Here is a 21,910-nt window from a genome sequence, read left to right as displayed (position 1 = left end):
CTCAGAATCCTGGAAGGATTCTCCTCAGAATCCAGGAAGGATTCTCCTCAGAATCCTGGAAGGATTCTCCTCAGAATCCTGAAAGAATTCTCCTCAGAATCCAGAAAGAAATCTCCTCAGAATCCTGAAAGGATTCTCCTCAGAATCCTGAAAGGATTCTCCTCAGAATCCTGAAAGGATTCTACTCAGAATCCTGGAAGGATTGGCCTCAGAATCCTGGAAGGATTCACCTCAGAATCCTGGAAGGATTCACCTCAGAATCCTGGAAGGATTCACCTCAGAATCCTGGATTCTTTCTAGGATTCCGAAGAGAATCTGAAGAGAATCCTTGCCGGATTCTGAAGAGAATCCTTGCCGGATTCTGAAGAGAATCCTTGCCGGATTCTGAAGAGAATCCTTGCCGGATTCTGAAGAGAATCCTTGCCGGATTCTGAAGAGAATCCTTGCCGGATTCTGAAGAGAATCCTTGCCGGATTCTGAAGAGAATCCTTGCCGGATTCTGAAGAGAATCCTTGCCGGATTCTGAAGAGAATCCTTGCCGGATTCTGAAGAGAATCCTTGCCGGATTCTGAAGAGAATCCTTGCCGGATTCTGAAGAGAATCCTTGCCGGATTCTGAAGAGAATCCTTGCCGGATTCTGAAGAGAATCCTTGCCGGATTCTGAAGAGAATCCTTGCCGGATTCTGAAGAGAATCCTTGCCGGATTCTGAAGAGAATCCTTGCCGGATTCTGAAGAGAATCCTTGCCGGATTCTGAAGAGAATCCTTGCCGGATTCTGAAGAGAATCCTTGCCGGATTCTGAAGAGAATCCTTGCCGGATTCTGAAGAGAATCCTTGCCGGATTCTGAAGAGAATCCTTGCCGGATTCTGAAGAGAATCCTTGCCGGATTCTGAAGAGAATCCTTGCCGGATTCTGAAGAGAATCCTTGCCGGATTCTGAAGAGAATCCTTGCCGGATTCTGAAGAGAATCCTTGCCGGATTCTGAAGAGAATCCTTGCCGGATTCTGAAGAGAATCCTTGCCGGATTCTGAAGACCTCGAATGCCGGATTCTGAAGAGAATCCTTGCCGGATTCTGAAGAGAATCCTTGCCGGATTCTGAAGAGAATCCTTGCCGGATTCTGAAGAGAATCCTTGCCGGATTCTGAAGAGAATCCTTGCCGGATTCTGAAGAGAATCCTTGCCGGATTCTGAAGAGAATCCTTGCCGGATTCTGAAGAGAATCCTTGCCGGATTCTGAAGAGAATCCTTGCCGGATTCTGAAGAGAATCCTTGCCGGATTCTGAAGAGAATCCTTGCCGGATTCTGAAGAGAATCTTTGCCGGATTCTGAAGAGAATCCTTGCCGGATTCTGAAGAGAATCCTTGCAGGATTCTGAAGAGAATCCTTGCAGGATTCTGAAGAGAATCCTTGCAGGATTTTGAAGAGAATCCTTGCAGGATTTTGAAGAGAATCCTTGCAGGATTCTGAAGAGAATCCTTGCAGGATTCTGAAGAGAATCCTTGCAGGATTCTGAAGAGAATCCTTGCAGGATTCTGAAGAGAATCCTTGCAGGATTCTGAAGAGAATCCTTGCAGGATTCTGAAGAGAATCCTTGCAGGATTCTGAAGAGAATCCTTGCAGGATTCTGAAGAGAATCCTTGCAGGATTCTGAAGAGAATCCTTGCAGGATTCTAAAGAGAATCCTTGCAGGATTCTGAAGAGAATCCTTGCAGGATTCTGAAGAGAATCCTTGCAGGATTCTGAAGAGAATCCTTGCAGGATTCTGAAGAGAATCCTTGCATGATTCTGAAGAGAATCCTTGCAGGATTCTGAAGAGAATCCTTGCAGGATTCTGAAGAGAATCCTTGCAGGATTCTGAAGAGAATCCTTGCAGGATTCTGATGAGAATCCTTGCAGGATTCTGATGAGAATCCTTGCAGGATTCTGAAGAGAATCCTTGCAGGATTCTGAAGAGAATCCTTGCAGGATTCTGAAGAGAATCCTTGCAGGATTCTGAAGAGAATCCTTGCAGGATTCTGAAGAGAATCCTTGCAGGATTCTGAAGAGAATCCTTGCAGGATTCTGAAGAGAATCCTTGCAGGATTCTGAAGAGAATCCTTGCAGGATTCTGAAGAGAATCCTTGCAGGATTCTGAAGAGAATCCTTGCAGGATTCTGAAGAGAATCCTTGCAGGATTCTGAAGAGAATCCTTGCAGGATTCTGAAGAGAATTCTTGCAGGATTCTGAAGAGAATCTTTGCAGGATTCTGAAGAGAATCCTTGCAGGATTCTGAAGAGAATCCTTGCAGGATTCTGAAGAGAATCCTTGCAGGATTCTGAAGAGAATCCTTGCAGGATTCTGAAGAGAATCCTTGCAGGATTCTGAAGAGAATCCTTGCAGGATTCTGAAGAGAATCCTTGCAGGATTCTGAAGAGAATCCTTGCAGGATTCTGAAGAGAATCCTTGCAGGATTCTGAAGAGAATCCTTGCAGGATTCTGAAGAGAATCCTTGCAGGATTCTGAAGAGAATCCTTGCAGGATTCTGAAGAGAATCCTTGCAGGATTCTGAAGAGAATCCTTGCAGGATTCTGAAGAGAATCCTTGCAGGATTCTGAAGAGAATCCTTGCAGTATTCTGAAGAGAATCCTTGCAGTATTCTGAAGAGAATCCTTGCAGGATTCTGAAGAGAATCCTTGCAGGATTCTGAAGAGAATCCTTGCAGGATTCTGAAGAGAATCCTTGCAGGATTCTGAAGAGAATCCTTGCAGGATTCTGAAGAGAATCCTTGCAGGATTCTGAAGAGAATCCTTGCAGGATTCTGTAGAGAACCCTTGCAGGATTCTGTAGAGAACCCTTGCAGGATTCTGAAGAGAATCCTTGCAGGATTCTGAAGAGAATCCTTGTAGGATTCTGAAGAGAATCCTTGCAGGATTCTGAAGAGAATCCTTGCAGGATTCTGAGGAGAATCTATGGAGTAGTAGTTGTTCTAAAATCACAAAACATTGATAAGAATATTGTAGCAATCAACCAAATGTTTGTCATATTGTGAACATGTAATGCCTTTACCTTATTCCACATGGTATAAGGAGTGTATCGGAAAGTAGTTGAAAATGTTCAGGATGCTCTATCTCGAAGCTGGGTTGGTCTTTTCATTTCGATTTTTCTATGAAATCTTCACAATATAGTTAAGTTTAGAACCGCTAGGAAAAATTTGGAAAATGTTTAGTATTGTTGAAAATATGGTTAATTGAATACACCTCACAAAACAAAAATTTGCACAAAATGCAATTTTGTTAGGATTTTTCAACATTTCAAAAATCTGTAGCGAATAAAATTTGTACGATAAAAAATCTGGAAAATATTTATACTTGTTAACAGTTATGTACACATAACATATCATTCAACACAAACTTTCAAAATTCATATTTTTTATAGAAAAATCTCCTATATCTACAAAATGATCTACTCCAAAAAACGTATAATTTTTGGTCAAACTTTGAAGTTCTGATTTTAGTATCCTAAAAGGTTATAAACTTCTAATTTTTGTTCTTACTTACTCGTCCATAAATTAAAAATCATACCCTATTTAAAAAAATGGGGATTTTTCATTTTATGTATTTTTTATTTGCGTAAACATAATTTGGAGGAGCATAGAAAAAAGGGGTTCCTCAAAAATGGGCTTTTTTCATTTTTAAGAATTGCGCTTAATGCAGTGGAGATTTTTCTTGAAAAAAAATAATTTGCCTATATCATGAGGTTTCTGGAGCTTATTCTATTTGCACAAAAAAGTTCACAATTTTCGAACATTACCAAACTTTTTTCGCAATTTCATTTTTTTAGAAGGTGTGCAAAAATTTAAAAACATGCGTTCAGCAATCTAGATTAAAAACCCAGTTAAAAGAACATTTTTAGAAAATCATAAAAGCCATTTCTTTTTTCAAGGATTTATACAGTATCTCCAAAAATAAAATGACTTAAAAGTTGTATTAAACTATTTTTGAGGCTATTGTAAACATTTTCAACTACTTTACGATACACTCCTTATTTAACGTTATCTGCTTCTTAAACTAACATTTCACTTGATAAGTAGCCCAGTTATTATTCGACAGATTGCCTAAGTCATCGTAAGTACAGCTTATTTACGTGATAATACTGTGGAATCCCTGATTTGCCCAACCATTCTGACTTTCCTCCATTTCAATCCAGTAGCTTTCAGTAGCAAAAATAAGCGCAAATCACACCGGTAGGGGCCCAATTTTCCCCAGAATCATTTTTCATCGCTGGGATGCCCAGAACACTCAAAGTATCATCGCCTCCATTCCCCTTTTTCCTAAATCCCTTCCATCTACCACCACCAAAGGTACCGTCACCATCAACCACTTGAGACAGTTTTATTGCGTTCTGGTTCTTGATTTTGCTGCCAGACGAGAGTCCCCACTTTCTTCTGGGATTGCTGTGACACAATTGCGACGCTGTTGTGCGAGTTCCGATGAAGGAAGAATCCGGAACCCGGGGAGTGCTTCGACACAAGGGGAGAGAGAAAGAGACACAGACAGCGACAGAAAGTGTGTTCATTTGTCTGTCTGACGCTGAGGATGGATGAGCTTCCTGCTTGGTGGGTAGACAGTTTTTCACGATTGGTATCAATCGTACCACTGGGCCCATATAGCCGAGGCGGTAAACGCACGGGTATTCAGCATGACCATGCTGAGGGTGACGGGTTCGATTCCCGGTCGGTCCAGGATCTTTTCGTAAAGGAAATTTCCTTGACTTCCTTGGGCATAGAGTATCTTCGTGCCTGCCACACGATATACACATGCAAAATGGTCATTGGCAGAGGAAGCTCTCAGTTAATAACTGTGGAAGTGCTCATAGAACACTAAGCTGAGAAGCAGGCTTTGTCCCAGTGAGGACGTTACGCCAAGAAGAAGAAGAAGAACCAATCGCACCACAGCGCTGCTGCTGTGGTGGGAAACGCAGCAGCCTCGCGGGAAATTGATTCCGGAAAAGGAAGGAATAAACAGGGGGGACTTGTGTGTGAAAAACGACGCGGATCGATTTGTGGGAAAGCTTGGGAGATTATGGAATTGGCGCGAAGTCAGAGTCAGGGTAATCGCAAATTGGTAGTTGAAAATTATTGATGGATGGTTTACCGTATCGTCATTTGCAGGACTTGTTCCAATGATTCTGATTAACATATCAACAATGTTTCAAATATTCAAAATACTATACAATATACTAAAAAAATGTCTAAGTTATGGTTCTGTTAAATGTTAACATAACTATAAGTGGAATGGTTATTATATAGTTTAAAAACATTACCTACCTTTTAGTGACTGAATGAAATAAATTGACAATACATGTTACAGTAGAAAAAATAAACCTGTCACAAAGAAATAACGCAAGTGTTGAAAAACATATCATATCGTATGGTTTCATCCATATGACATATAATGTTCGCAATGCGAATTCCACCAAAGCGATGATCCGTTCAATAAACCTATTTATAGTAAAATAAAGAAATTATTCTCCTCCTCCTTCCAATGTTCCCGTAATTTGCCAATTTGAATTTTCACCAAAACCGCATAGCGAAACAAAACCAAAAAAAGAATCAAAGACTAATGTCCCATTACCCCGCCCACTACTGCCGTAACAGTGGCAGTGGAACCGAAAATGTGCCAACAAGATTTCCATCATCGTCGACTGTGTCGACGTCGTCGTCTGTACTACGCTTACGACGACGGTTGTGGCTTGAATTTCCCCTCCTTTTCCAAGATTGATTACAAGCCTTTGTTTATCCCGGCAAACGTCCTGGTACCGTAGAACTTGGGTCCCAGGCTTCCGATCCCCCCCAATATGTAAGCTTACGCATTCATCCTGGTGGCAAAAACCAAAAGGCGATTAGGTTCGGTGGCGGTAGGATTAATTTCGCAGACGATGGCCCGATAAGAATGTGATGATGAGGAGAATGGGTGGGAAAACCATAAGCTTACCATTTGGTGTATGATAAATTGAAACATGAACATCATCCAGTATAAGGAACAGTATTCAAATTCATTTGTGAGTTGAAATTTGAAAGTAGAACTTTCAAACTCACTTTTTGAAAACTATTAAAGAAATGGTAAGTACGGAGCATACTACCCGAGTAGAAGTAAAAATCATAACAATATCATCATTTGATATTCCTCAGTGAAGTACTCAAGATCATAATTAGCTGTTGGTTTGTTTGACATAAGAGATAAAAGATCAAAAATAAGATCAAAAATTAGTATGGGGAAGAACATAATAATATCTCATTTTGATGTTATAAGATCAGACTAATATCTGGGGAGATCTGGGCTGTAGCACATCTAACCAATATCATAAAATGATCTGACAGATGGATTAGAGTAAAAAAAAGAAAAATGGCCGCGACCAGAATCGAACTTATGACCTTGTGATTTATGAGCAGTGACATTACCACTGCACTACGACTCATATCTGAAAATAGGAGGTAACAAGAGCATCAAGTTCTGCGTTTCCAAGGTGTTTGCGAGTCATGGTAGTTGTGTTGGTTTGGTCCCGCCATGTTGTAGATGAGTGTGTGAAAGAACTAATTATGATCTTGAATAGTAGTTTTTAGATCTTACAATTTTCGGATGTTATAGATGAATGTGTCAAAGAACTGATTTTGATCTTAAGCAGTAATTTTCAGATCTTTCGATTTCTGGATGTTGCAGATGGAAATGTGAAGAGCTAATTTTGATCTTGAGCAGTATTTTTCAGATTTCTCAATGATAAATGTTCTATTGCAGAATATTAATACAGTTTCCACCCAAAATTTGCAAACTGACGTGATGGTATGGAAAATAAAAATGAATTTAGGCTCAATTAGGAATTGCAAATTTTCTAAACTAAAAGATCACTTTTCTCTAGACGATTTCACATTTTATGCTCTTTCTCTGAATTGTTAACAAAGCTAGTGATCCAAACTTTAAAAACGACATGTGTAGAAACATGTTTGGTTTATTTTGCGCCTAAAACAGAACGAATTTCCACCAATAGGACGCTGTAGGACGTTGTAGAAACGGAGCATTTACCTTCTAGCCATAAAAAAATCAGCTAAAAATCTAGTATGTACTTCACTGAACGTGCGCTATTGTGAACTGTCGCCCAGAAAAGTTTTGGAAACATTTAGAAGATCGTAGCCGTCACGACTATCGTGTGTTCGTATACCCGAAGCAGAATCGCTTCGCAATTCGTTGGTTGAAACTCAAAAAGCTTGTCGTCTGCAGCGGTATGTTTTGTTGAATCTAGAATCAAACGGTCCGTTTTTCGATATAGACGTATTTTGCTTAGCGGGCCGATAAAGTTCCCAAAGTGTCCGGTGATTGTGCCGATTACTCTGTTTTTTTTTTGTTCAATTGCCGCATCCATAAACCCGCTTATTAAAAAGAAGGCCACTTCCACTTCCTTTTTGTCCCAGGCCTCGTTTGTGGTGTACATAAGGGAACATCTATGTATTATGTAACGCTTAATTCGATATTTTTGAACTCGATGGTTGGTTGATTAGGATCTGGCGGAATCCATAATGTGCTTTTGTATGATAACTCCAACTTTTTTGTATGGGTCGTAACGCTAGGCTGTATTCCCTATTCCCCTGGAGCGTTACGGAATTTGTTGAACTCCTATCTCCTGAAGCGTTACGTTATTTGGGGACGGCGCATAATGAAAGTTGAAAACTTAAAATAGTTTTTATGCGAAATGTTGGGAAATTTCGATATTTATACAGCGGGTTGCACTAGGCTTTCCAAAGATCAAATTAAGTACTAATTTTGAAATCATATCACGATGAGATATTGAGCAGATATTTGGCAACTTTTTGAATATCTCATCAATATCAAATTAAGATATGACATCAAAACTTGATCGTTTTAAGATATGATTATGATATTCACGTCTACCCGGGTAGTTAGATCAAATCGATACCCAAGCATCCACCAGGCACTTAGATTCACCTGGAGGCAAATATAATGCTATTAAGGAGCTGACACGCTTTATATTCACCGCTTAATAGCCTTGTGAGCCAAAAGTGAAATATAGTGCTAATGATAACTAGGATATGAATTAACTCATTAATTAACCAACATTATTAACCTTGATATTAACTATTAGTGTTGAAGATGTCTGGTTGTCTTCCACTCAAAAGGAATATTAAAAACCACTATTATCGTTAGTACCGAACCGGTGAAAATACTTCATGAAAGAACGATTTAGTTTTAAATTTATGATACAATAACTATTACAAAACGATAGTAGAGATGGTTTTGCTAACAAGCCAACAATCGTAACCCAATTGGCGTTGTCACGTGCATAATTTGATTATTGAGGATACTACAACTATAAGACCTATAATGATGATATCCCATGCATAGAAAAAGTAAACAGTTGAACAATTTCTAAAACCTCTTGCTCGGGTACACCAATTTTCTCTTTTCATTCCAACGCTACTACCATCCTCCAATATTGTCTCTCTTCTGTTCCCTAGTAGCAGAAGAATATTCCCAGAAAACGAGGATGATTACAATTCATTAGGAGCTCAATTCGACCCCGTCCGATTCGCACTGGCACTAAAACTGTTGATTTTATGTTATACGCATCGTCGTCGTCGCCATCGTTGCAGACATCATTCTATTAGATTTACGAAGAACTCTCTTGCCGATCGAAAGGGGAAACTGGAATGAATGGAGATTATTCCATTCACGACGAAGTGCGTGACATCGGAAAGTACTAACTGAATTGGGGGATCCCGTGTTGGTTGGAGGTATATTGGCAAGTAGAATGGTTCACACTGTCGACATAGGAAAAAGTGGATTTTTGAAGATTTAGAATTGAAGGAAAAAAGCCTATGAAGATTTAAAGACGATACAGTGTATTGTTCATCAACGACCTTTATGTTTAGTGGTTTCGTGATAGAAGTGTTTAAACTGTTTTCAACAGCTTCATTTGTTTTACATCCCAGTATTATAATTTTCGTAAAAAATCAATAGAATAGCAAAATAACCATATGACTAATGGTTACCATGACTGATTTTAGAGCTTTCAGATTTATATATGAAGCTTGATGTAAAACTTTGTTCTGAAGTTAAGAGACCTTCCTTAACTTTACAACAATTACTTTGAATATCGAACAAATAATATAAACAGTTAGTATTAACCGTACTGTGTATCTTCACCATACATAAAAAAAACTTCATTGTTACAAGCGAAAGCGTTTCTACATTTAACTACATTCCACCTACTTCCTTGCAGAAACTGCCACATCCTTCTACATGATTCCAAGAAAAACTTCAACGAAAAAAGGAAACAACACTCCTCACGATACCACCAATAATCACAATACCAACCGAGACAACCACCGACAGAATACTACTGATCCGACAGAGGAACCTTGCTCCAGAAAACCGTTTGTACTTCCACCACAGTAGGTACCGAAACTTATGTCACTGACCGGGATAAGACACCAGGATTGGCAGAACGATTATTGGCGGCGAAAGACTGCACCTATATTGCAACAGTGAGCTTCAAACTACATACTATATGCGATGCGATGGTGTAACCTGTATCGATTACTATGCTGTAATGGAGGAAAAACCGAAGCGATACCAGGAAGAGGGCAGAGACTTTCCTGCATTTTCTGCCTCCGATCCGCACGTTGCCACCGCCAGCCGGGCTAAGGAATCTTAAGTGGAACAAATGGGACATTGGCGTAAAAAAAGATATTCCTCGCCCAATCGCTTTTCACCGCACATTCGGGGCTGTCAGGAAGAAAATTGGGACAGGGCTGCACCGTAAGTTGTCTGGCAGAGATTTTCTCCATCTTCCTGGAGTAGGATAACCTCAAAAACTGGAAGAATTTGGCACCGGTTTCTGGTTGCTGCTGCGACATCCACCGATGGGGTGTGATGTAACGATGACATTTGGTGGTCGTTTTAAAGCGATGTAGGTTATGCAGGACATGAAGAAATAAATGAATGAACAAAATAAAAATTATTTCGAGGAAAATTTTCCAGGAAATCCTGGAAAAAATCCCTAAGGAAAGACTGGAGAAATTCACTAAGGAATTCATGGACAAGTTTCTGTGAAACATATGTTAGAATTTCCGTTGAAATTCCCAAAGAAATTTTCGGAAGAATTCCCTGAGGAGCTCTCGAAAGGATTCCAGAAGGAATTTCCTAAAGAATTCCAGGTGGAATTCGCCGAATTCCTCGGCGAATTTGGAGGAATTTCCGAAGGAATTCCTGGAGGAATTTCCAAAGGAATTCCTAGAGGAATTTCCAGAGGAATTCCTAGAGGAATTTCCAGAGCAATTCCTGGAGGAATTTCCAGAGGAATTCCTGGAGGAATTTCCAAAGGAATTCCTGGAGGAATTTCCGAAGGAATTCCTGAAGGAATGCCCAAAGGAATTTCCCAAAGAATTCTTGCAGGAATTTCCAAATGCATTCCTGGAGGAATTTCCGAAGAAATCCCTGGAGGAATTTCCGAAGGAATTCCTGGAGGAATTTCCGAAGGAATTCCTGGAGGAATTTCCGAAGGAATTCCTGGAGGAATTTCCGAAGGAACTCCTGGAGGAATTTCCGAAGGAATTGCTGGAGGAATTTCCGAAGGAATTCCTGGAGGAGTTTTCGAAGGAATTCCTGACGTAATTTTCGAAGGAAATCCTGGAGGAATTTCCGAAAGAATTCCTGGAGGAATTTCCGAAGGAATTCCTGGAAGAACTTCCGAAGGAATTTCTGCAGGAATTTCCGAAGGAATTCCTGGAGGAATTTCCGAAGGAATTCCTAGAGGAATTTCCGAAGAAATTCCTGGAGGAATTTCCGAAGGAATTCCTGGAAGAATTTCTAAAGGAATTTCTGGAGGAATTTCCGAAGGAATTCCTGGAAGAATTTCCGAAGGAACTCCTGGAGGAATTTCCGAAGCAATTCCTGGAAGAATTTCCGAAGGAATTCCTGGAGGAATTTCCGAAGGAATTGCTGGAGGAATTTCCGAAGGAATTCCTGGAGCAACTTCCGTAGGAATTCCTGGAAGAATTTTCGAAAGAACTCCTGGAGGAATTTCCGAAGGAATTGCTGGAGGAATTTCCGAAGGAATTGCTGGAGGAATTTCCGAAGAAATTGCTGGAGGAATTTCCGAAGGAATTCCTGGAGGAATTTCCGAAAGAATTCCTTGAGGAATTTGCGAAGGAATTCCTGGAGAAATTTCCGAAGGAATTCCTGGAGGAATTTCCGAAGGAATTCCTGGAGGAATTTTCGACGGAATTCTTGGAGGAATTTTCGACGGAATACCTGGAGGAATTTCCAGGAGGAATTGCTGAAGGAATTCCTGGAGGAATTCCTGGAGGAATTCCTGGAGGAATTCCAGGAGGAATTCCTGGAGGAATTCCAGGAGGAATTCCTGGAGGAATTCTAGGAGGAATTCCTGGAGGAATTCCAGGAGGAATTCCTGGAGGAATTCCAGGAGGAATTCCAGGAGGAATTCCAGGAGGAATTCCTGGAGGAATTCCAGGAGGAATTCCTGGAGGAATTCCTGGAGGAATTCCAGGAGGAATTCCTGGAGGAATTCCAGGAGGAATTCCTGGAGGAATTCCAGGAGGAATTCCTGGAGGAATTCCTGGAGGAATTCCTGGAGATATTCCTGGAGGAATTCCAGGAGGAATTCCTGGAGGAATTCCAGGAGGAATTCCTGGAGGAATTCCAGGAGGAATTCCTGGAGGAATTCCAGGAGGAATTCCTGGAGGAATTCCAGAAGGAATTCCTGGAGGAATTCCAGGAGGAACTCCTGTAGGAATTCCAGGAGGAATTCCTGTAGGAATTCCAGGAGGAACTCCTGGAGGAATTCCAGGAGGAATTCCTGGAGGAATTCCAGGAGGAATTCCTGGAGGAATTCCAGGAGGAATTCCTGGAGGAATTCCAGGAGGAATTCCTGGAGGAATTCCAGGAGGAATTCCTGGAGAAATTTAAGGAGGAATTGCTGGATGAATTTCTGGCGGACTTCCTGAAGAAATTTAAGAAGAAATTCCTGGAATTATTTCTGGAGGAATTTTTGGAGGAATTCCTGGAGGAATTTCTGTAGAAATTCCTGGTTAAATTTCAGGAGGAATTTCAGAAAAAAATACTGGAGGAATTCCTAGAGGAATTCCTGGGGGAATTCCAGGAGGAATTTATGGAAGAATTCCAGGAGGAATTTATGGAGGAATTCCAGAAGGATTTTTTGGAGGAATTTTTGTTAGAATTCCTGGAAGAATTCTAGGAGGAGTTCTTGAAGCAGTTCCACGAGGAATTGCAAGAGAAAAAACTGGAGGAATTCCAGGAGGAATCCCTGGAGAAAGTCTAGAAAGAATCCCTGGAGAAATTCCAGGAGAAATCCTTGGAAGATTTCCAGGTGGAATTCCTGGTGGAATTCCTGAAGGGATTTCTGGTATAATTTTTGAAGAACTCCTTGGTGGCATTCGTGAAGGAATTGCTGATGGAATTTCTGGAGAAACTTCGGATGGAACTCCAGGATGAATTATTGTAAGAATTCCTGAAGGAATTCCTGGAGGAATTCCAGGAAGAATTCCAAAAGGAATTCCAGGAGGAATTCCAGGAGGAATTCCAAACGGAATTCCAGGAGGAATTCCAAACGAAATTCCAGGAGGAATTCCAAACGGAATTCCAGGAGGAATTCCAAACGGAATTCCAGGAGGAATTCCAAACAGAATTCCAAACGGAATTTCAAACGGAATTCCAAACGGAATTCCAGGAGGAATTCCAAACGGAATTCCAGGAGGAATTCCAAACGGAATTCCAGGAGGAATTCCAGGAGGAATTCCTGGAGGAATTCCAGGAGGAATTCCAGGAAGAATTCCAGAAGGAATTACAGGAGGAATTCCAAGAGGAATACCAGGAGGAATTCCAGGAGGAATTCCTGGAGGAATTTCTGGAGGAATTCCAGGAGGAATTCCTGGAGGAATTCCAGGAGGAATTCCTGGAGGAATTCCAGGAGGAATTCCTGGAGGAATTCCTGGAGGAATTCCTGGAGGAATTCCAGGAGGAATTCCAGGAGGAATTCCTGGAGGAATTCCAGGAGGAATTCCTGGAGGAATTCCTGGAGGAATTCCTGGAGGAATTCCTGGAGGAATTCCTGGAGGAATTCCTGGAGGAATTCCTGGAGGAATTCCTGGAGGAATTCCTGGAGGAATTCCTGGAGGAATTCCTGGAGGAATTCCTGGAGGAATTCCTGGAGGAATTCCTGGAGGAATTCCTGGAGGAATTCCTGGAGGAATTCCTGGAGGAATTCCTGGAGGAATTCCTGGAGGAATTCCTGGAGGAATTCCAGGAGGAATTCCTGGAGGAATTCCAGGAGGAATTCCTGGAATAATTCCAGGAGGGATTCCTGGTGCAATTTCCAAAGTATGTCCTGGTTGAATTCCGGGAGAAATTGCAGGTGTAATTCGTGAAGGAATTTCTGAAAAATTTCTAGTGAATTTCCTGGTGGAACGTCAGAGGAATTACAACATGAGTATTGCAAGTATTTTTACCAAGATTTGCACCAAATACTTCAAAAAGAAATTTATCATATATTCCACAGAGATTTTGCCAAGAATTCCACAAACAATTCAGTTAAAAATTTAATCAGAAACTGTTGTATTATATTCGCCTCTAAGCAACAATCACATTTGTTATTCCAGATTATTTCCATGATCATTGACCACCAGACCAACCCGATTATACTTGCAATCTTGTTGTGTTTGTTGTTTGAGATGGATTATCCATTTGAATATATTTAAGCTCCTTTCATTACCTGAAACGAAAGAGAGGGAGAAATGCAATATTAGAAAGTTTGATAATTATTCATTGACACATAAAAAGTTCAAATAATGTCAAAGAATATATTGTATGATTTGTTTCAGAATTGTACAAAAATGTTTGTATTCATTGTCAGATGGTCCAACTATATATTGTTTTGCAAAATAATCTACTACGACACACCTTATGATGCTTTAGCATAAGTTATATTGTAACTGTATTGTCTTTTTATAGAGGTTACAATAAGCTGCACCGTAATGTAACGATACATTGTACTGTATTTATTATTGGAATGCATAAATTGTAACCGTAGCGCCCTATAGTAACAAAGATGATTTTTTTTGGTAAAATAACCATAAACGATCATAAAATAACGATAAATTGTATTGTGAATGTATTTTTCTAATGATGATGAGAAACTGACACTATAATAAATTCATAGTGAAATCTATGGTGCTAGAGATTTCAACAATAAATTATTTTCATTGTTAAAATACATAGCACTCTAAATTTTCGGTTGTGAAAGTAACATTTGCATTTTCTTTTTGGAAAACCAAAGGATTTGTTTTTGCTCTATTATTTGAACTATTTAATTAATGATAGTCTGAGGTATTTTATGAGCACTTTATTCAGGAAACCCAAATAAAAAAATCCGATGAAAAAAAAATAATAAATGTCATAGTAACGTTACAACACAATTTGTTGTATAACAGCCACAACTCAAAGTAGCTGAAAATAACTATAAAAGGCATTGTAGCCTATGGTTATGCACCATACGATGTATCGTCCACAAAAAAAAAACAGTAAGGAGATTTTCTATGATTTTTTTAAACGTCTGGCATATACCTTATAGTTTTTATATAGTTTGAACATTCTTTATAGAACAATATTTTGTGATAAGTTATTGTTATGATTCAAATAAGGAACAATTTATCTGAAACTTAAGCTTAACAAATTTTACAAGTTACAGAAAAGAAACAACTATATCAGATCAACGAAACCTTCAAGTACAAATTCTGGGACAAAACGGAAGATTTAGCATTTGAACTGTTACGATAACCTGTTATCTTGCTGCTGGTCCCTAGCAAGACTTCATCCAGTAGTGTATTAAATAAAAGTTAGAAAATTAATGTTACTCACAATGAGTGAAAGTTAAATTTCCAATGAAAATTTCAACTGAAAGCAGAACTGTATTATCAACTTATTGTTTGAAACCAATAAAAAAAATCCCTCAAACTTCACTACGCGGTCCCCGCGATAATGCAATTATCGTCTAGCAGCAGCAGTAACCAAACTCATGCACGTCGAGTTCATGTTTACCGTGGGTAAAGCTTCCAGACGTGCGTCGCAAACTTTTGCAATATAATTAAAAATTGTGAAACGATGGAAAAACGCGCTTGCTCTCACCCCCTTCTTTCCTTGTAAACATAATCAGCAACAAAAACATCAACTTTTCCCAGCACCCACCATAGTGATTACCTATTGGTCCACCTCCGGAGGCAACGGCGGCAACATATGGCGACGTGGAGAATAATCCACTATCCACAAAGTCCATCATCCACATTTTGGCGTCGCTTTCCGCTAGTTTCCCTAGTAGTGCGGCAACTGCAGCAACAGCAACCCGCCAAAGTTTATAATCAGCTCCCAGACTCGTCCTGGGCTTTGTTCACAGCATTCACACACTTACACTCACACTCACACGATGATGGCGCATTCACGAGGAGGACGACGATGCATCATTTCACATTTCGAACCTTGGATCTTTCTCACTCCTCTGGGTTTTTTTCTCTGTCGCCTTTTAAACAGCGATAACTTTTTTTCCTCTCACATCCAGCAGTGGGTGAGCGATTACATTACCATCTGTGGCGAGGCGAGCTCACTTTTCACTGGGACTAAATCTGCTCCCACGAATGCACACTAAGAAAAAAACAGAACTTTACAAGAGGTGTAAATTTCATATGTCAGACGTTAGTTATTCAAATTTACAAGCACTACGTTGAAAATTACATCTTTCTTGTAACACTAGGTCTTGCAGGACAGAACATGTTGGTGACTCGATTGTAATTAAGTCTTACAAAATGTAAAATTACACGTTTTTATGTGTAAATTAAAGTCTCCAAAGACGCTCCTATACGTCAGGTTTAGGAAACCGACATTTTACTGGGATTGAAGCCTTAAAAATTGGAAATTTCTATTTTAAAAACTAATGCTACATTGCTGGTATGCAATTTTACACAATTGGATATAGAATCATATTTTTAAGATACAGAGACTAAACCATTAAAAATGTCACAATGTGATGCATACAAGAAGTATATCCGTGGAAAAATAAAAATAAAAAAACAATCCAGGCAAATCAATAGACCTGTAAATTTACACTTGTTTTACTTTGGTTGACAGTCACAAAATATTATCAATTGGGTGTAAAATTACAACATAACTACGCGCCTCTATGGCATTCTATGGATCACAACATGTAAAATTACATGAATTTTCTATTAGGCACGTTTCTTCGTTATCACAATCAATTACAAAGATTGATGTAGAATTCGCGATAATCGTAACTGTAAAAAGCACTTCTGTTTGCCACAGCAAACTTTGAAGTAACACTTCACTCGCGAGTTTTTCTTTGAACTTTTCGTTGTCGACGCAAATCGTACCCGAACTCCCGGCAACGACTAAATTCAACAAACGATTATTCACCCGAAAAAATAAACTAGTCCGACAATTCCGACACCGATTATGTGGGGACCTTCCACAACTGATACGTCCTAGAGGTCCCACTAAAATTCACAGACAACAATAACAAAACGATGGCCAATTTCCGTCCTGCAATGCACCGGAAAAGTGGTCTGAACACATGAACTGGACACACACACACGCATTCAAACCAAAGCGTGTGAATTCCCGTGCAAGGATTGGAAAATTATCCGACTTTGGCAGTGATTACGCGACTCTAACGCGACGCACGATAACAACTGAAACCGCGGACGGCGAAGTGAGTCAGTGAGCTCTACCATCGCGCGTTCGCGTATCACAATATTTTCATTCGGTTTTTTGAGCACATTCAGCCAGAGATAACGCCCGGTGTTTATGGGCTCGTCGTTTGATAATAGATTTTAGAGAATTTTTGCGTTTAGTAGAGAGTGCGTTTCGATTCAACTTCCGATGAATTGCAATTGAACTTTGATCGATTATGAGTTGACTTCGATTGATTGAATTGAAATCAATCGATTATGCAATCGAATTTGAAACCATTAAATTTTCAGACAAACGCCAAACCCATAAAAGGTTGAAATCCCCGTTAATAAGCAAACAAACAACAACTAGATGCAGGATGATGTAAAAATAGTTAAATATATACACTCAAACTTCCATTTAGGTCCAATCCATTTAGGTAAAATCTATTTAGGTCCCTCCATTTAGGTAACGTTACCTAAATGGAATCTGATTGTGTTCAGAGCAGTTGGAGTGTTTTAGATTAGGGTTAAGGTTGGTTTACGGACATTAAGTTGCAAGTGCAGCCAAGGGGAGTTCAGGGCATGCTCAGGGGGGCAATGCGGGGGGAATGGGGTTGTTTTAGTACTGTTTAAGGTTTCCAAAGGACATTCTTCTAGCATAATTCATCGAATTTACATGCATAACTTGTGTGCTTTAAGCAATCATTTAATGACTGAATAAAAGTCATGCTTCAACAGCCTCATGAAACTTTGTGCAAACAAGTGGTAAGTTCAATGTTCGTTTAAGAATCTCTAAGAGCTCCCTTGAGTATAGGTCATTGGATTCACAATCGTAAACAGTCTGGAACATCTTGTATTTCTTCTGAAACTACCTAAAACGTTTAAGAAACGCTTTAAAACGCCGCTGAAAACTCTCTGAAGCTTACTTAAGAGCAGTGATCCAAAATGTATTTTCAGAATCAAAATCTCCTGCAACACCCCTGAGACCCTCCGAAAAAATCCTCTAAAGCATCCTAGAATGCCCTTGAAATCCCCATAAAGAACCCCTCGGACACCATGTAACCCCCCAAAACGCCTACGTAACGCCTCTGAAACGCGCCAAAAATCATCCGAAGCTATCTGAAATGTCTTCGAAATCCCCTCGGACCCCATGTAACGCACCGGAGACCCTCAGAAACCCCCAAAAACGCCTACGTAACGCTCGAGTAACGCCTCTGAAACTCACCAAAAATCACTATCTAATTTTCGTGATTTGTGCCAACGTAAGAACAGTAACGACATTCACAATACGCGCGACGTGAGACGAGACATAACACTTATAGTTCTTACAATCGTCAAGATATTAAAATTTACCTTTCGTCGACCGGTGTCGGGCGCGATGTCGCCCATCAACAGGACAATATCCGACTGATTGCCTTTAGTTTACGAACATCGTACGAAAACTGATGGCAATCAGTCGGACATTATCCTGTTGATGGGCAACATCGCGCCCGAAACCGGTCGACGATTGTAAGATCGATAAGTGTTATGTCTCGTCTCACGTCGCGCGTATTGTGAATGTCGCCAAAAATCCTCTGAAGCTTTCTGAAATGCCTTACAAATCCCCCTAAAATCCTCTCGGATCCCATGTAACGCTCGTGAGACCCTCAGGCACCCCCGAAAACGCTTACGTAACGCCTGAGTAACGCCAATGAAATACGCCAAAAATCAACAGAAGCTGTCTGAAATGCCTTCGAAATCCCTCTAAAACCTCCTCGAACCCCATGTAACGCACATGATATCCTCAGAAATCATCGAAAAAGCCTTCGTAACGCCTCTGAAGCTTTCTGAAATGCCTTCGAAATCCCCCTAAAACCCCCTCGGACCCCATGTTACGCATCTGAGACCCTTCGAATCTCCCCGAAAATATCCCTGAAGCCCCCCCCTCGGTGCAACGTCTCTGAACCCCCCCCCCCTTCCTGAAACTCCGCATGACCCCTTTAAATTCTTCCAGTCATTCGCTTTTCTTAAACTTCTTTGCAATCTTCAAATCCATTTAGGTAAAGCACTGAATCCATTTAGGTAAACATTCTATTTAGGCAGTCCCGACTCCTAAATGGAGGTTTTGGTGTAACAAAAAGTATACTCGTCTAATCAAAATCTAATCTAACCAGATCATAATTATAACAAAATGTGATACGAATTTAAGCCCTAGAATTTTCAGCTTCTATCAAAATTTGATACAATTTTGTAACATTTTGAGTAGAGACGAAGCAGCCAAGGGCTGATAGTCTCTTTAATAAAGACAAATCAATCAATTAATTGTAACATTATTTTCCAGACGTCGAAAACCTAAAACTTAATTATAATACAATGAGTAATCAAACAACGTTTATAACATAATGTGACATAATTGAGTAATAGTAATTAGAAAACCCCAATATTATAATGAGTTATATACAGGGTGTTAGGTTCCTGAGTGCAAACCTTTTAAAGGGTGTTAGAGGATCATAAATGGAGAAAAAAAATGTTCTACGCATATGGTCAAATCTCAACCGTTACGTAGTTATTGAACTCCCCATGTTTTTGACTCTTATTGCCTTAACTGGCTATAACTTTAAAATGGTCAAACTTATCGTACTTTTTTTAACCCTTATTCGAAAGATTATTGAATTTTCTATCAAATGGCATCTTTGAACCGATCGGTTTAGTTAAATAACTAAGTTTTCCAGATCAAATAGCCTAAAATTTGTGTGTTTTAATTTGTTTTTGTCAATTATCTTTGAAAAATGCATAATAATTTAAAATTCTTTCTTTGGCAAAGTTGTGGCCCCTGTTTCACTCTACAATTCGTTCTTTGACATCAAACTTCTATCTCTTATCGTTTTCTTGCAATTTCGATTTAAACGTCGCATTTCAGATCAGAAATTTGCAATCGTCATGGTAAGCACTTTTTTGCGCACTGCGCTGCACATTTAAACCAAAATTGCAAGAAAACGATAAGAGTTAGAAGTTTGGCGTCAAAGAACAAATTGTAGAGTGGAACAGGGGCCACAACTCTCCCAAAGAAAGAATTTTAATTTATTACGCATGTTTTGAAGATAATGGACATCTATATATATAAAAATGAATTTCTGTCTGTCTGTCTGTCTGACCGTTATGGATTCGAAAACTACTGGACCGATCGGTGTGAAATTTTGTATGTGGATATTTTTGGTGCCGGGGAAGGTTCTTAGCTTGGTGCGGGACCTCTCCGGTCTCTGGAACGGGGGGCTCCCATACTGATGACTTCACCGGGGACGTCCCTATGGAACGGTATGTCAAAAAACACAGTAGGCAGGCAGTACGACGTTTGCCGGGACAGCTAGTAAACAAATAAAAACACACTATTTTTAGCTATTTTGCTCTAGAAAACTTAGTTATTTAGCTAAACCAATCGGTTCAAAGATGCCATTTGATAGAAAATTCAATAATCTTTCGAATAAGAGTAAAAAAAACTGCGATAAGTATGACCTTTTTAAAGTTATAGCCAGTTAAGGCAATAAGAGTCAAAAACATGGGGAGTCCAATAACTACGTAACGGTTGAGATTTGACCATATGCGTAGAACAATTTTTTTCATCATTTATGATCCTCTATCACCCTTTAAGAAGTTTGCACTCATGAACCTAACACCCTGTATATCACAGTTTGCTATAATAATGTTATATTTTTGTAGTAATTTTCTGGCCGAGTATGTATATTTATATAATTACCTATTGCATAATTTCATAACACATCTTTATGTACTTTTATTATATATTTTTTTACAAAATTATTTCAAAATGTGTTAGGTTTTCAGTATTGTCGCGCAAGTGTTTGATATTTTTGTTATTTTGATTACACGAGCCAAGGGATTAACATCAAATCTGTTTAAAAAAAGATAACAGACTTTGTTATATTTGTTTAGTAAGAATTCAAAAAGTTTAATCGAACAATGTTTGATATAATCTTGTTATAGTTCAATCTCAGTTGGTTATACTTTAGTTTTAATCGGAGGTAGTTTTGTCAGACTTTTTGTTATTTTTACTACTAACGGTACATGTTTAAATGTTTTATAGCAATGGTTCAAATTATTGCAACAAAATAACAAAACCTGTTATAAGTTTGTTTTTACAATCAACAGGTATACCTCGATTTAGTGGACCCTCGATTATATAGACCCTCGATTTTATGTACTTCGATTTTATGTACATTTTACCTCGATTTTATGTACAATTTTTTTAATGGTAAAATTTTTAAAATTCAATCAGTTTAAAACATGCATTTTGTAGTATGATGACTTATAATGCAGGGGTTTTCAGCCTTTTGACATACGGAGCACTTCATATCATTAAGTTGTTTTGTGGAGCACCCATAATAGCACCAAATCATACCTCATGACATACTTAGTTCTATATATTTACCTTAATCTCATATTTACTCCCCTTTCTGACTTTTTTTTATAAATTATATCTGGCTTTGTCGATATTTTTACAGATACCTTAGCAATGACAACATTTATGATGGATGCATGCAAACTGCTCATTTCTTTAAATTTTTCTAACAATTTTTTTTTAACATTTCTTATGACTTCCTCACAAGGCACGATCGGGGAAGTACTAGATTTGTAGTAATGAGCTAAGTTTTTGTATGGTGAGAAGGTTAATTCTCCGTTTCTGCAAGGAAATGGTACAGAAAAGCGTGGGTATTATGATTCCCAAGTAACAATCAGCATGCCTTGAAGGTTTATTCATGTTTTATCCTGGTTTTATACGAGCAAGTCAAAAAGCTAGTTGTTCTAAATTAGTTTTATGTGGTAGTTTTTTACTTTGAACCTTTGGCGTTCCATAAAACTATCATATAACTTCTGCTATAAACATCTTCAATTAAAGACTTGCAAGTAGACATGAATTGGTTTTATCACTTATTATATACCATTTCAATAAAACTTGCATTTGCGGTTGTTGTCGGAGAGTTTTTTTTGTAAACAAATACACAAAACTGTGAGGCAATGCATAAAACCAACAGAAGATTTCGTGGCCGTAACATAGCCCAAAAAATGCTGTCATAAAACCGCTAGTTCTATCATAAGCTCAGTTATGACTACCTCAGGAGGGTTAGCCCTATTGGAGGAATCATCAGGA

General features: G+C 39.1%; 1 protein-coding gene across 6 annotated transcripts in view; it reads right to left on the bottom strand.

The window, feature by feature from the left end:
* LOC109621323 (atypical protein kinase C) overlaps positions 1-21,910 on the bottom strand; it is a 340,341-nt gene that overhangs the window by 135,881 nt on the left and 182,550 nt on the right. For 2 of the 6 annotated variants that reach the window (XM_020076478.3, XM_029875637.2), the window contains exon 1: positions 15,287-15,741. The exons of the other annotated variants lie outside the window; for them this stretch is intronic. In XM_020076478.3, the coding sequence (XP_019932037.1) occupies positions 15,287-15,371 (85 nt within the window). In that variant the 5' untranslated portion in view covers positions 15,372-15,741. Of the gene's footprint in view, positions 1-15,286; positions 15,742-21,910 lie in introns of those variants that run through there. 6 annotated transcript variants of the gene reach the window in all.

Source organism: Aedes albopictus, chromosome 3 (genome assembly GCF_035046485.1).
Source record: "Aedes albopictus strain Foshan chromosome 3, AalbF5, whole genome shotgun sequence".
NCBI classification, from domain to species: domain Eukaryota; kingdom Metazoa; phylum Arthropoda; class Insecta; order Diptera; family Culicidae; genus Aedes; species Aedes albopictus.
Note: the sequence above shows the minus strand (reverse complement) of the source record. Positions and strands in the feature narration are given on the sequence as shown.